Source organism: Muntiacus reevesi, chromosome 5 (genome assembly GCF_963930625.1).
Source record: "Muntiacus reevesi chromosome 5, mMunRee1.1, whole genome shotgun sequence".
Lineage (NCBI taxonomy): Eukaryota > Metazoa > Chordata > Mammalia > Artiodactyla > Cervidae > Muntiacus > Muntiacus reevesi.
Window position 1 is genome coordinate 43369616 of NC_089253.1, and position 14639 is coordinate 43384254.

The 14639-nt window shown below is 51.5% G+C and overlaps 1 protein-coding gene across 4 annotated transcripts in view; it reads right to left on the reverse strand.

Annotated features, from left to right (window-relative positions):
* Positions 1-8606: 8606 nt before the first annotated feature.
* KMT5B (lysine methyltransferase 5B) overlaps positions 8607-14639 on the reverse strand; it is a 54177-nt gene continuing 48144 nt past the window's right edge. For all 4 annotated transcript variants that reach the window (XM_065937923.1, XM_065937921.1, XM_065937922.1 and 1 more), the window contains exon 11: positions 8607-12925. In XM_065937923.1, the coding sequence (XP_065793995.1) occupies positions 11448-12925 (1478 nt within the window). In that variant the 3' untranslated portion in view covers positions 8607-11447. The remainder of the gene's footprint in view (positions 12926-14639) is intronic.

Consider the following 14639-nt stretch of genomic DNA (forward strand, 5'->3'; position numbering starts at 1 on the left):
CCTGCCGCTGTGCGTGCCCAGGCCTGCTGTGGGCAGCGTCCCACGGGAGGTGCAGCCTCTGCCAGCTGTCCGCTGTTCTACCCTGGGGCCACCGAGTGGGGCTGGGCAGCCCTAGCCCAGGCCTGTGAGCTTCACAAGGCAGGGGAGGGAGTTGGCTGTTGGTAGAAGCTTGGAGTGGTCATTGAAGGAAGTAGCTGGGGACCCTGGCTTTAGAAGAGAAAAGCTAGGGTTCAAATCCCGGCTCTGTTTGTCTTGTGGGTCTGTGGGTTTGGGGCCCAGCGCTTGGCCCTGGGTCACGCAGCAGTTCCGTGACTTGACCACCAACCTCCAACCCCATCACCAGGCCTGGCTTGCCCAGCACGGTAGCGAGGTGTTGAAGGCCTGGAGGATCTGGGCCACGGGCCCAGGTACCTGGGGTTGCAAAGCCGGTTGAATCCAACCTCCCCCCAACCCCCACAGCCTCCCGGCTCCCCTCCTGCTGAGGAAGCAGCCCGGGTGGAGAGGGTGCCCCTTGCCTCGGGGTCCTGGCCAAAGTCCCAGAGTTGTGTTTCGTTGCCCTAACTTGGTCATAGTTCCCGGGGACAGGTCCTCTGATTGGCCAGCCCCAGAGTGAGGCAGGGATGTGTGGTCCACCCTGAGTCACATGAACTCAGAATGTTCCAAAGAAGGGGAATGGCCTCACGGAGGGGCAGGTAGCAAGTGACCCTGACAAGGGAACCAGGGCCCCTGCCTGTCCTGTCCCAGCTCTGCTGACAGTGGCTTCTTTGCCCCCTGGGCAGCAGGGGCTGGTGGACTTTGGAGGAGGCGGCCAAGACGTGCCGGGGCAGCTGACCGTCAGCCCAGGTCCGGGAAGCCGTGGAGGAAGGCATGTCTTCTCGGGGGAGGGCAGCGTTTGGTCATCTCCCTGCACACAAACGCTGAGTGCCCCGCCAGCCTTCGTTGCAGGGGCCTCCACCTCGGGGAAGGGGGACCTCTTCCAACAGCCAAGATCTGGGGCTTATCAGGAGCTGAGCAAATGCCAGGCACCAGGCTAGGTGTGAGTCCCTGGCAGCTCTGACGGTAAAGAAACCGCCTGCAAAGCAGGAGACACAAGTTCAATCCCTGAGTCAGGAAGGTCCCCTGGAGAAGGGAATGGCAACCCACTCCAGTATTCTAGAGGAGCCTGGCCAGCTACAGTCATGGGGTCGCATAGAGTCAGACACGACTGAGCGACTAACACTTTCACCTCCATGCTAAGTGCACAAAGCCAGTCCTCTTATTTTATCCTCCCCCAAGCTCCGCAGCATCCGTTTTACAGATGGGGAAACTGAGGCTCAGAAAGACGAAGGTTGCGGCTGGCACATGACTGAGCCCAGGCTCAGAGCCAGGTCTCTCTGACCCCAGAGCCTGGCTTTATGACCCTCCCCCAGGCCTCCCCTCTTAATATTTTTGAACATATCTTCCACATGTCATAAAAGCAGAGGTCGGGGGCCATGTCTGAAGCCTCTGCTCTTTGCCCCGGGAGGGGGCTGCTGTGAGGGTGCGATGAGAGGGTGGGAGGGATCTTCCCTCTTGGAACAGCTGAGAACCTTATCAGCCCCTCCCCTAAAGGACACTTCCTCTGAGAAGCCTTCCCTGCTGTATTCACCACTGTCCCCTGTGTACCTTGTCCCCTGGGCCGCCCTCATCAGAGCCCCAACCACAGAATGTCCGTGTGTGTGTGTGTGTGTGTGTGTGTGTGTGTGTGTGTGTGTATGTCTTTGTCTGTCCCTCTGTCTGTCTGTCTGTGGACTAGGAGTTCCCTGGGAAAGGGCAGGGACAGGGGATTCCCGGGTGCCCAGGGTGGCTCAGCAAACACCCCACGAGTGTAGGAATGACGGTGGGAGGGAGGCATCGCATCACAAAGCGAGGGGTCTGGCAGGTGGTCCGGGGCTGGCTGGGGCCAGAGTCCAAGATGAGGCCCTTCTCAACCCAGCTGACTCTGAGGCCTTTGGAAGCCACGTGGCCCATAGCTCGCTGCCTCCCTGGCTGCAGTCTGACCCAGGGCCTCAGCGCAGGGCAGCCCAGCCTTCCAGGCTATGCTCCCCACTTCCTTCCCCCCTACTCCGAAGCCCCTGTGTAGAGTCGAGCATCCTGGGGCCACGTCTGCTTCGACCCCTCCTCCCAGCGGCCCCTGTGTGTCCAACTTTGCCCGGAGGGAGAGGCTGGCCCAGCGTCTCATGGCTGCAGGCAGCCTGAGGCCTTGGCTTTGTGTGTGTGTGTGTGTGTGAGTGTGTGTGTGTGTGTGTGTGTGTGTGTGTAGGGTAACCTGACCCCTGCCAGCCCTCCTATGAGGACAGGAAGTGGGAGTAGGTGGGGGGGCGTGGAAACCCCTCCCTTCACCTGTGTCCCCTCGCCCAGGCCTTCTTGGGGTTGATACCTGTCTGGCCACAGGGACCCCTTAAGGGTACCGGGGCTTGGGTTGAGCAGAGAGGAAATCAGGGTGGGGTGGGGAGCAGAGAGGGGTCCAGGCCAAGGGAAAAGCAAGCAAAGACTGCCAAGGGAGCCCCAGATGGGACTGACGGAGCCCCACCCCATCCCCATACCAGCGCCCCCAGCTCAGCCAAACCTCAGCCTGACCCAGACTCCAGTGGAATTTTGTGAAGCTGGTCCACTCAGCAACCCAGGCTCCTCCTCCTCCAGGAGGGCAACAAGGGTACCCCTGTCGCTTTTGTGTGTCTCTCCCAGAAATCCAGGAGAACTTGGGAGGCCTCACCTCCCCAAGGCCAAGGCCCACTGCTGCCTGGGGGAGGGGCAGAAGGCTGTGGGCCTAGCACTGGCCTGGGGTCTCACTACCCAGCTTCCCCACCTGCAGCTCCAGGGTTGGAGAGAGTTGAACATTAACCCCCTTGGCAACTGGCCCCAGTCAAACAAACACCTGTTATCACATGTCAACAGGAGCCGTCTCGATGGCCGGGCTGGCCGCTGACTCAGGCCACAGGGCAGCGGCCTGGGTACTGCCTGCCGCGGCCAGCGTCGGGGCTGATCTGCCTCTACCTCCCCGAGTCCAGGTCCTGCCTCTGCCTCTTGTTTGCCGTGTGACCCCTGGCAAGGCACGGGCCCTCCCGGGCGCAGTGTTCCTCTCTGTAAGGATGGCCTCCTGGGCTCGGGGCCACAGGTGGGGCTGGGGTCCAGAGGAAGGCTGAGGGGGTCTGGACTGGACCTGGGTCTGAGCAGCTCCCTTATTCAGATTAACTATATCTCACTTGGAGGACATACAGGTATCCGCTCTACTCATCTCGCGACTTTCTGTTTGAAGTTTTTCAAAACAGGCATTTGGAACCACAGGGTCCTGGCTCTGCCACCTTCCTGCATGACCTTGATCGACATGCAGCATCTATTGTATTCCCTCAATTGTAAAACGGGGAGAATTGGACTCCAAGGAACCAAAGCATCTGTCCGTTATCGATCACAAAGCATCTTTCTGCTCCATAAGTTGGAGCATAAGTTCTCCGTTTTACAGAACAGGAGACAAAGAATGGGAAATTAGGAAGTGGTGGAGACAGGATTTGCCCCAAGGATGCCTGAGCAGAACACTGTGCACTCACCCTGCAGGTGCCCTGTCTCCCTCCCACCCCCACCCACCCCAGCCACTTCGGGGCTGCGGGCTGGGTCCACCTCTAGTATTTCCTTGAAACTTTCCAGATTGGCCACACTGAACTGCTCATCATCCTTCCCAGAGGACACCCTGTCCTTCCTCATCTCTAGGACTTTGCACGCATTGGCTGCCTGTCTTCTCTTTGAGTTTAGGAACTCCTATTCACCCCTCGGGGCCCTTCTTAATCTTGAGTCCTCCTTGAAGCCCGCCTTGATTCCCCAGTAGAAGTGGGTCCCCTCCTCTGTACTCTATCAGACTACTCACACACCAGTCAGGCACTTCTCATCCTGACTTGCTGTTTGCGTCTCTGCTGTTTGTGGGAAGGGCTGGGGCCCCATCACTCCTGTGCCTTTGGAGTTGGGGTTGGGGTCTTCATGTCTTCGGTGCTCAAGGAGCGAAGGGCGTCAAGGGAGCGGGTGGACCTAAGACCCTATGGAAGCCTTAGGGGAAGGGGAATGGAACAGGGTGAGCGAAGGGAGAAAGGACTGGAATCACCTGGAGCCATATTAATAGCGGAGAGCAGTGGAGACTAGCTCCGGCCGCCAGTATTTTGAGGCTGGGGTGGAGGAAGTTGTGATTTAGGCCCCCTGAGCAGGGAGTCAGCAGGTGAGGGGGCCTCTCCCATGGCTCAGTGGTAAAGCATCTGTCTGCAATGCAGGAGATGTGGCAAGAGCCGCGGGTTCCATTCCTGGGTTGAGAAGATTCCCCTGGAGAAGGAAATGGCAACCCACTCCAGTATTCCTGCCTGGGAAATCCCGTGGATAGAGGAGCCTGGCAGGCTACGGTCCATGGGGTCACAAATAGTCGGACACGACTCACTCAGAGACTAGACAATAACAACAGTTGGTGAGGGCAGAGGTCAGAGGCCATTGAGGGCAGGGGGTGTCACGCAGGCTGTTGAGCTGGCACTGCTGCCTAGGATGCCAGGCACCACATGAAGGCCCAAGCGGTGTTCTCACTTAACTCTCAAGCATCCCAGAGCCAATTGTTACCCCCTGGTACAGGGGGGACCTGGAGAGCAGAGGGCGCATGGAGCTAGGAAAGGTGCTGCCTCGGAGCCGTGTGGTCAACCTGGGCAGTGGGCGGGGGGTGGGAGGCCAGCTGCGAACCTCCAGCCGTGACCCCAGACCGGGTCACTTCTAGGGCCAGCTCTAGTCCATCTGGAGGCTGGCAAGTCATCCGTCCCTCACCCTTGTACCCCAAGAGGAAAAATGCGGTTTAACTGGCGAGAGCAGGAAATCATCTTCTGTTTGGTTTTCTAGGAGAGCGACTGCGAAGGCCTCCTCCACCTTCCAGAAGCGGGGAGGGAAGGTAACAACAGCCTTGGACTTGAGCCCGGGGACCTCTGCCAGCGGCTGCGTCCAGCCCGCAGCTCCAGGGAGGGCCGGGGAGGAAGCACAGAGCCCGACCTCCCCAGGCCGGGGGGCTGAGCCCAGGCGAACCCGCCTCCTGGGTGGGCTTCAGACGCAGAAATCAGCTTTCTGTCCTAGAATGGAGCCCTGTCGCCCAGGGCTGTCATCACAGCATCTGAAGTCTGTCCCGTGAGAGGCCAGCTGCCCGTAGAATAGCACAGGTGTGCTTCAGGGAATAACACCTGCTTGTCGGATCTGGTCCTTCCTCCCCACCTGGACATTTGTGTGAGGTCATTGTCACCACTGAAATCACAGGCTCTCCAGGCTGGAGGAAACCCTGGACTTTTTCTTCTGCCATCTGGAGGCGTGTATGATTCACTTTTTCACATGCAGACAAGCCTGCACCCCTTGGGGGCCCCGCAAACTTGGGTGGGGGCCTCACCCACTCTGGGCAAAGGGGAGGTGGTCACCCTGCATATCTGCACGGTAACCTTTGGACAAAGTTCTCCCGGCCCCACGGAACCACGTGGAAATGAAGGTAAAAGCAGTGATTGCTATTTGTCAGCAGCCAGGGGAATTCTTAGGAGACAGACGCCTGCAGAATTAACCCGGAGAAGGTGGGGCCTCCAGACTCAGGCTGGAGTGACCCTTGGCTCTATGACCCTCACCGGCCAGCGCGGCCCTGGCTGGACTCCACCTGGAGCGGTGTCCTGGGGCCACAGCGGCCACTTGCCACCAGCCACGTGGCCTCAGGCAGACTGATTCAGCCTTTCTCTGAACTGTGGTTACTGAGCACGTACTGCCCCAGCTCTGGAGGTGGACGGGGAGAGTCCATGAGATGCCCCTACAGCCTGAACGCGGTGCCCCCTCCCCGTGTTTGTCCCCCCCAGGCTCAGCTCTGTCTGGCTTCCGGAATGCTTGCTTGCCTCCCAGGGCACACAGACATGCCCATCTGCTGCCATCTTGGCTCCCTTGGTTCTGTTCAACGTCCTGGTGACTCAGGACCATGACACTCTCCCCCAAACCCCATTGAAAATGCAACTCTTCCAGCCTCGAGAACCTGCCTTCCAAACTCAGGTGCTTGTCCAGCTACTGCTGAGCTATTCTGACTGCAGGAGTACCTCCAGGCCTTGGGGAACTCTACTTTCCCTGGCCAGGGGCCCACTCTGACTGCACACTCTTTTTTCCCCTGACCCGAGTGCAGGCCAGCCATCTTCATTCAAGCCCTTCCCCGCCCCCTGAAGCCTCCAGCCTGGCTGAGAGCCTCACCCCTGTGCTGAGAAGTGCCGCCACCAGCCTTGGTTCCCGTGGGTTCCTACAACACTGACTGGTACCTAGACTTCTGTGACGCGTCACACTGGGCTTCTGCAGTCAGCTCCCTTCCCCTTTCTTGATTTCAAATCTTCATGCTCCTGAAGCTTTGGGCCCCCCATCTCCCCCCAATCAGATGACCTCACCTCCTGTGCTGTGCTATGCTTAATACTCAGTCGTGTCTGACTCTTTGAGACCCCATGGACTGTAGCCTGCCATGGGGATTCTCCAAGCAAGAATACTGGAGCGGGTTGCTATGCCCTTCTCCAGGGGATCTTCCCAACCCAGGTCTTCGGCATTGCAGGCAAATTCTTTACCAGCTGAGTTACCAGGAGGTCTGACCTCACCTCCTCAGTTCAGTTCAGTCACTCAGTTGTCTGTGACTCTTTGTGACCCCATGAACTGCAGCACGCCAGGCTTCCCTGACCATCACCAACTCCTGGAGCTTGCTCAAACTCATGTCCATCGAGTCAGTGATGCCATCCAACTATCTCATCCTTTGTCGTCCCCTTCTTCTCTGGCCCTCAATCTTTCCCAGCATCAGGGTCTTTTCCAATGAGTCGGTTCTTCGCATCAGGTGGCCAAAGTATTGGAGTTTCAGCTTCAACATCAGTCCTTCCGATGAATCAGACTTCACCTCCTACTTCAGACCAAACAGAAACCTAGTGCTGGAACTGGCTCCCCCTTACACAGACCGTCTCTTTTCCTCTTGTTGCCAAGACAGACCTGTAATCCTAAGACGACCCCTCCTCACCGACGCTGAGGAAACCACACCCCACCACCAGCCTCACCCTTCGGAAGTTTTGTCTCCATGGTCAGACCTGCTGGTCCCCACCTCCTTCCTATCTTCATCATTTCCACCTTCAGTCAAACGTCCTCTCCACCTGCTCTCTCCTCAACCTGCCTGGCTCCTCCTGGAAGGGCCTCCCCAGACTGGGCTCCCGCAGGTCATGAGGACCACAGAGAGACTGCACCTGCCCCTCTGGGCGGAGCCTGCTCAGGGGCTCAGACCAGGGCGGCCCTCCTGCACGCCTGAGCAGACCCAGCAGTGGTCTGCTTCCCCTTAGCAGGACAGGGTAGGTGACCCCCAAAAGAGAAGCCACTGTCCACTGCCACTGAGCAGGAAAACTCACTAATCTGACAAGGAGAAAACAGGATAAAATAAAAACTTTACCAAAGTTATTTTGATGAGGCTGCAGACTCTCTTCTGTCTTCCAGGATAGCAGCTTTCCAACTGCTTCCAAGAACGAAAGCTTAACACCCTGGGACAGTGCGAGGGTCAATGTGCAAGAAGGCAGGTGGAGGGAGCTCGAGCGGGAGACGCTCCCCCCGCCTTCCCAATTCTGCCCATCCATGTAGCCTGCCCCTTCTGGAAGAGTCAAAACCCACTTTCCCTCTGGGCCCATCACTAGCAAACACAAGCGATGCCCAAGCTCTGTGACAGCAGGGAAGGGAAGAGGCTGGAGACCTTCTCGTCCTCCCTTGCAGGAGAGGTCACGCTTCCTAGGCCTGGGGTTTACCCGAGGTCAGCAGCAGGCTTGCACCTTGCTGAGTGCCACTCCGAACACCGTGGGAGCACGTTCACAGTCGGCACTGGAGAAACAACTCACATGAGGCCTCCGGGCGGCAGGCCACTGGTTGTGGAGGAGCAACTTGCTTCAGGGCAGACAGCAGACTCGAGCCTCTGAAAGCAGCTGTGGATTTACCAGGCCACCTCTTAGCTTTCTGTCACACTGGGAACCCAAGTTCATGGCCTGGTTGCAACTCTCACGCTGACTGCCCTGAGAGTGGACGCGGCTCACCCTGCAGCTTAACTGGCAATGGGACCAGGTGTCCACGCTGACCTACAGGTGCTGCAAAGAGGTGGTCTGGGGGTGAACAGCTTGCTCACGGTCACCCACATGTTGCAGAGCTGGGCAAACTCAGGTTTCCTGATTCCTAAGTCAGTCTTTTCTCGACTAGGTTTTGCTACAGAAACTGGGAAAGAGAGGGACCCACACCAGTCCTATTTGCGCCAGTTCTGTCCAGTTCAATGTGGGAAAAGACCAAGAAGTCAGGAACCATTAGTTAACTTTCTCAGGTTCAAGGGCTGGGAGGGTATGCAGTTTACAAGTGGTCTCCCCACTGAGAGGAACGTATGCTCACCCCAATCTAAACCAAATGGTAAAAGAGCAGGAGATCAGGGCTCAGAAAACTCAACATGCAGAGATACTGAAAAGCTTCAGTAAGTGTGATTTTTACAAATTCTACTGTAAATGAAAACTTTGTGGACCAAGTCACCACTTTGATCTTCTCAGATACAGTGAACACCGGCCAAACTGTTTTAATTTCCGAATTTATTAAAATGATTAACCTCAATACTGCAAGTGCATGTACAAAATATTTGTAAAAAATGTTTTTTTTAATGAAACGTTAAAGAACTTACCTCAAATGCTGAAAAAGTCCTTTTTTTTTTTTCATTCTTTCAGTACAAGGAATACATTGTATCTCAAAAGTATTACAACTCAGCAAAACAATTTAAAACAGTAATTTGAAAAATGATTGAAAATTGAATACTTTACATATATTTCTACGATCGTTTCCTAATTCTTAACAATGCCACAATCTTTACCAATCATTGCATAAGCTCAGGCTAGAAGTTTTATTGATTGCAACCTTTTCCAAGTGGTCGGCAGTGTGTGGACTTGGCCGTTCCACACAGTCCTATAGCATAGGCCAACACCGAGGCCCCTCACTGGAAAAACGCAAGTCAGGTTTCCCTGGAAGGCGTCGGCCATGGCCGCCGAGCGCTTGTGCACACCGCCTCCCGAGGCAGTGACCGCCGGGCCTCACTGCTCCGGACCCACGGGAAGCTCAGCCCCCAAAGACGGGGCCTCAGTAAAGTTAAATGTCATAAATAAATTACTAAAGTTAAGCTTAAAAAATGGAGAAAAGTGGGAAATGTGGTATTGTTACTTTTTCCTTTAAGACTGAAATTCCTGAAGTGGCTATTGTTGGTATTCCAAAAGAACGGTTCAAGAAGTGGTCTCTGAACCTCTTCCAGACTGCAAACTAGGTGGGGTTCCCACCAATCAGGGTGACTCGCTGGGCTCCGGTGCCTCCCGGATGCAGGGTCTAAGCGTGACCCTCTCGGTGTGTGAGCCCCCCTGCCCCCTGCCCCCCACGGCCACCCGGAGACTCGGGAGGCCTGGGTGAGTCTGTAAAGTGCTCTGCGTGCTCGGGGACAGACCTGTGGGACCGCCCTACGTCGAGAGGTGAAGATGCCAGATGGAGTGAGCCGAGGGGGTGTGAGTGGGCGAGGTGGGCCGTCTGATCCCACGTTAATACCTGAGGGATGTAACTGCACCGTAACAAACAGGGACGAGACGAGAGAGAAGACCACAGAAGTCATTCCTTCAAGGATGGAAGGAGCGGAAAATTTTAAATTAGAGAACCTTTACGAATATTACCAATTTCTACTTGGAATCTACTAGCAACAGTTTTAAGGAACTTAAATTATGTCCTCAAGAACCTAGAAGCTGGCAGGAATCACGAAGTCCTAACAGTAGAGGTTTTCCCATTGGACTGCTCATTACCTGCAGAGGCCTTTCAGTATCTCAAGATTTGGGCTACTCTTCTAGACACTACACGAATTCCCTAAATTGATTTTACTCAGGAACACTGTATATCCGAAAGCACATGTACACATTTCCCAGAAATAAAGAGACCCACTGGTGTCAAACACCTGCTACAGATTTATATTCTCAAATTCTTTTTCCAATGATTTGTAAAATAATCCAGAGAAATGGAAGGTTGGTATTGAACATAAAGTAGTAATCAAAAATTTGCTCATTAAGTTACTTAAACATTAATTTCTCTTTTCAAAGTGCTTCAAAAACAAATTAAATCTGACTCTTCTTTTTTGTTAACTGATAATATAGTAAAAAAAAAAAAATCTTTGATATTTTCAAACATAAACTAACATAAGCCAAGAACTCCCACTGATGCAGTGCTTAAAACTATATATTTATAATTTCCTATTTTATTGGCATGAATATTTCTAAACTTAAAAACCTTCCTGGTAAGTTCTTTTAATTTCTTATGACAAAAATTTCTCACAACACAAATATTTACAACATATACACTGTTTTCAGTTCTTTACACTGAATTTCAAAGACGAACATTTTTATAGGTTACCACAGAACAAAAGCTGTGACTCATGTTTTTATTTCATAAACTATTATAAGTTAAAGTGAATAGTTTTTTTTTTTTAATATTCCTTGTAGCATTTTACAAGTGCAACAGAAAACTCGAAGACCCAAATTAAGAGAGCTGTAGTTCATTAGATAAATGTTGCTTGTTGTCGTCACATTGTTCACAGCAAATTTTTTGAAAAAATAAGCACCAATCATTCTTGCAAAGAACAATTTTATCTAAAAGGATTGAAAAGTGTTAAATACAAGGTCTTTTAATTTACATGACAAGCAATAAATACGCTGCATCGAAACTCATCCTGCACACTGCTACCCTTGTACATGTAATGTACTGAAAATTAGCTGTCACGCATGTAATTGTACTTTTTTTTTTTTTTTTTTAAAGAAACTAATTTGAGTCCCACCCAATGGTCTGCTATTTAACCAAGGCCACAAACAGTACACCTGGGCCAGCAAACAGTGTGAAACTGACAGAACTCCGAGGGGGAAACACCTAGCAAATAAATCAAAAAGCCAAAGATCATTGCTGGTGATATTAGCATATACTAGAAAACCTTAATATGCTGCTGCTATGATTTGTTTTAAATTATTGTTTAGTCATATATTAAAGAGCCAGTTGATGCTTTTAAAGTTAAAAAAAAGGAACTGTGTAGCCACATTATTGGTTTCAATGTCCTGTGTGGAAAGTTGCTATCACTGTACAATTTTGCTTGAGCCTTTATTTTACAACAGGGCTTTACCTCTAACTCAGAATTGCACATAAGAAGGCTATTTAAAAAGTACAATAAAAATTTGCACAAATCAGACTTTTTTAAGAAGAGTCAGTACGCTGTACACTTTCTACAGTATTATGCTGATAAGTGATGAGACAATAGAAGTGCTGCCACTAAAACGTTTTCAGTTGAGGAATAATTGGCTGGAATTTTTTATTTCTTTAAAGTAGTTATCCCGGGTCAAGTTAAGACCAAGAGCTTATTATGCGTTAAGCCTCAAAGACTGATCTTCTCTCCTCCTGGAAGAAATGTCAATATCTATAGAGTCTTTCCCAACTATGAGCCTCAACCGCTTGGCCGGAGGGAGAGGGATAAAATCGTCCTCAAAGTCATCGTCATACTCCTCGTCCTCGTCGTCTCCCTCTGAAGAGGAGGAGTCGTCTGCGCTCTCCTCCTCGTACTGGCTGTAGTCATCCACTTCCATACGCGACTCCAGGAGAGACAGGGGGTCGCTACAGCACACCCCATTCTCGTGAAGCCCCTCTGTATACGGCCCCCTACTTTCCTCGTCCCGCTTTAGCTGGATTTTTAATTTTGTTGAACTACTGCCTGATCCTGAGTTAAATCCATTGTTGAGCTTTGCTACATAGAGGTTATTATCATTTTCATGGTCTTTACTTAACTTGATGCTGATTTTTGAAGAATTCATTCCATCGCTCTCTTGGTCATTTGTCTTGCTGCTGCTGTCATGACGTCTGCGAAGAGTCAACTTGGGAATCCCAGAGTTATTTTCCAGGATTAACTGTGCATCATACCTCGTGATCCGCCTCTTTTTTTTACTTTTCGCAGTTCGGAAGCCGTCTTTTGTTTTGAAGCTCTCTGATGCCACCAGGGATGCACCAACAGGCGAAGGGGCCCAGTCTGCATAGCTCCCGGGCACGCCCTCCATGCCGCTGTGCTCGCCGGAGTCAGGGTGGGCCCCCGCTGCCTCGGGCCCCATGCCGGGCCTGCCCGGGGACTCATGCACGGGACTGGCTTCCTCTGCCTTTGCCAGCTGCCGCACCAGCTTCGCCGGCTGTGCCTTCTTTTTGGACATGCTGCTGTCGCTCTTAGGACACCTGGCTTCCCCCTTCTGTGCGGCTTCGTGGGCCAGCTCTTCGTCCGTCGCCGCGGGAGCGAGCTGCTCGCCACCATCTGGGCAAGGTTCTGTCAAGTCACTTCTATAGCCATCCAGCGTATTTGGTTCAAGCTTGATGTCGGAGGTCTCCTTCAAGGTCATCCTCGTCCTCATGGACCGCCTGGTTGTGTAGGTGCAGGGGGCGCCCTCCGCATGCGAAGGGGTGCCTCGCTCCGAGTTCTGTCTGTGCTCTCTCGCCGCGTGTCTGGTTAAGCACCCACTGGCCACCGTGGCCTCCACTGGTCCCTCTGGCTCCTTCTCTTTTTTAATGGGCAAATTTTTGTAGAGAACGACTTTAGGCTCTTTCAGTACCAAGTTTCCCATTTCGAGTTTTCTCGAAGCACTCTTCGGCTCTAGCCGTTTGCAATGATTTCTTAATTTTATCTTTGATAGTAAAGGCTTTGCAGGTTTTTTCAGTTTCTTTGGTACCCTGGAATTATTTATAGGAGTTAGCTTAGATGAGGTAGAGTTGGAAGAAGCTGGAATTCTTGATATAGATTGCCTTGTTAATGTTCTGCTCTTGCTGTTCTTTTTTACACCAACTGAAGATTTTCGGTTAGAAGCTGTAAAGTTAAAAAAAAAATAAGGGTGAAAAACAGTCTTGGTAACCCAGTAATGTTCAACAAAACAATGCCAACACCCAGACAATTAGCTGTGAAGTGTTTCAATTCCACACATAGGTGGTACACAGGCCCCAAGTGAGCTTCTGTCTGCACACAAGCAATTCCTACAGTTTTTCTTTACGTTATCCCTCTAATTTCTGCCTCTAACTTAAGAAGCATTGATTCACGTTCCAGGGAAGTAAACTCAGGGTTAAAGGGTTCTTATAGCACAGCAAGGACCTAGATTTCATTCTAAGCTTGTCAGGACACTAGTCCAAACTGAGAATTTCTTTTCCTGATTTAATATTTTAGAGCAGAGAACATCTGAAGTAAAGCTAAGCAAAACCAGTATTTTTTTCGTTCACAAATTCTTCTTAAACTCATCATTTAAAATGTTTCCATTATTCATTAACTCAGAGCATAGTACTTGACCAGTAATCCAGAACAGCAACAGGTGACTAAAGGGCTCCAGGAGACAAATTCTATTAAAATGTCTTCAACTGAGAAAGAGATCCTAAGAACCATACGCAGAACGCCAGGCTGGATGAATCCCAGGCTGGAATCAAAAGACTGCCAGGAGAAATATCAACAACCTCAGATACACAGATGATACCACTCTAATAGCAGAAAGAGGAACTAAAGAGCCTCTTGATGAGGGTGAACAGGAGAGTGAAAAAACTAAGACTCAACATTCAAAAAACTAAGAACATGGCATCCGGTCCCATCACTTCATGGCAAATAGAAGGGAAGAGAAGTGGACACAGTGCCAGATTTTCTTTTCTTGGGCTCCAAAAACACTGTGGATAGCAGCTGCAGCCATGAAATTAAAAGATGCTTGCTCCTTGGAAGGAAAGCTATGACAAACCTAGATAGCATATTAAAAAGCAGAGACATCACTTTGCTGACAAAGGTCTGTATAGTCAAAACTGTTTTTTCCAGTAGTCATGTACCGATGTGAGAGTTGAACTATAAAGAAGAGTGACTGCTGAAGGATTGATGCTTTTGAATTGAGGTGTTGGAGAAGACTCTTGAGAATCCCTTGGACAGCAAGGTCAAACCGGTCAATCCTAAAGGAAATCAACCTTGAACATTCACTGGAAGGACTGGTGCTGAAGCTGAAGCTCCAATACTTTGGCCACCTGATGCAAAGAGCTGACTCACTGGAAAAGACCCTGATGCTGGGAAAGATTGAAAGCAAAAGAAGGGGACAACAGAGGATGATGGTTAGATAGTATCATCGACTCAATGGACATGACTATGAGCAAAACATGGAGGACAGAGGAGCCTGGTGTGCTGTAGTCCACGGGGTCTCAAAGCGTTGGACACAACTTAGCGACTGAACAAGAACCACATACTGTCACTCCCAGTAGATATTTACCCCAAATATCACACTGCTGAAGCTGTTCCCTTCAGGGCTGTGAGCACCTGCAGACTCTGAGGCTGCGGGGTTTAGCTCACCCCACCCCTCCAGTGACTGCCCACTGCTGCCTAGACTGAGAGAAGGAAGAGTAACACAGCTGGAGTCACACTCGGGACAGGGGGGACCCAAATTCCTCCCTCTGGACAAGGATCCCAACAGGCTGTAGCAATCCGCATGGGGACAAAACCTGGAAACTAATATGACAGGTGAAGGGCTTCTCAAAAGGCTTACCTGTGACTCAAGGCTAAGCTCCCT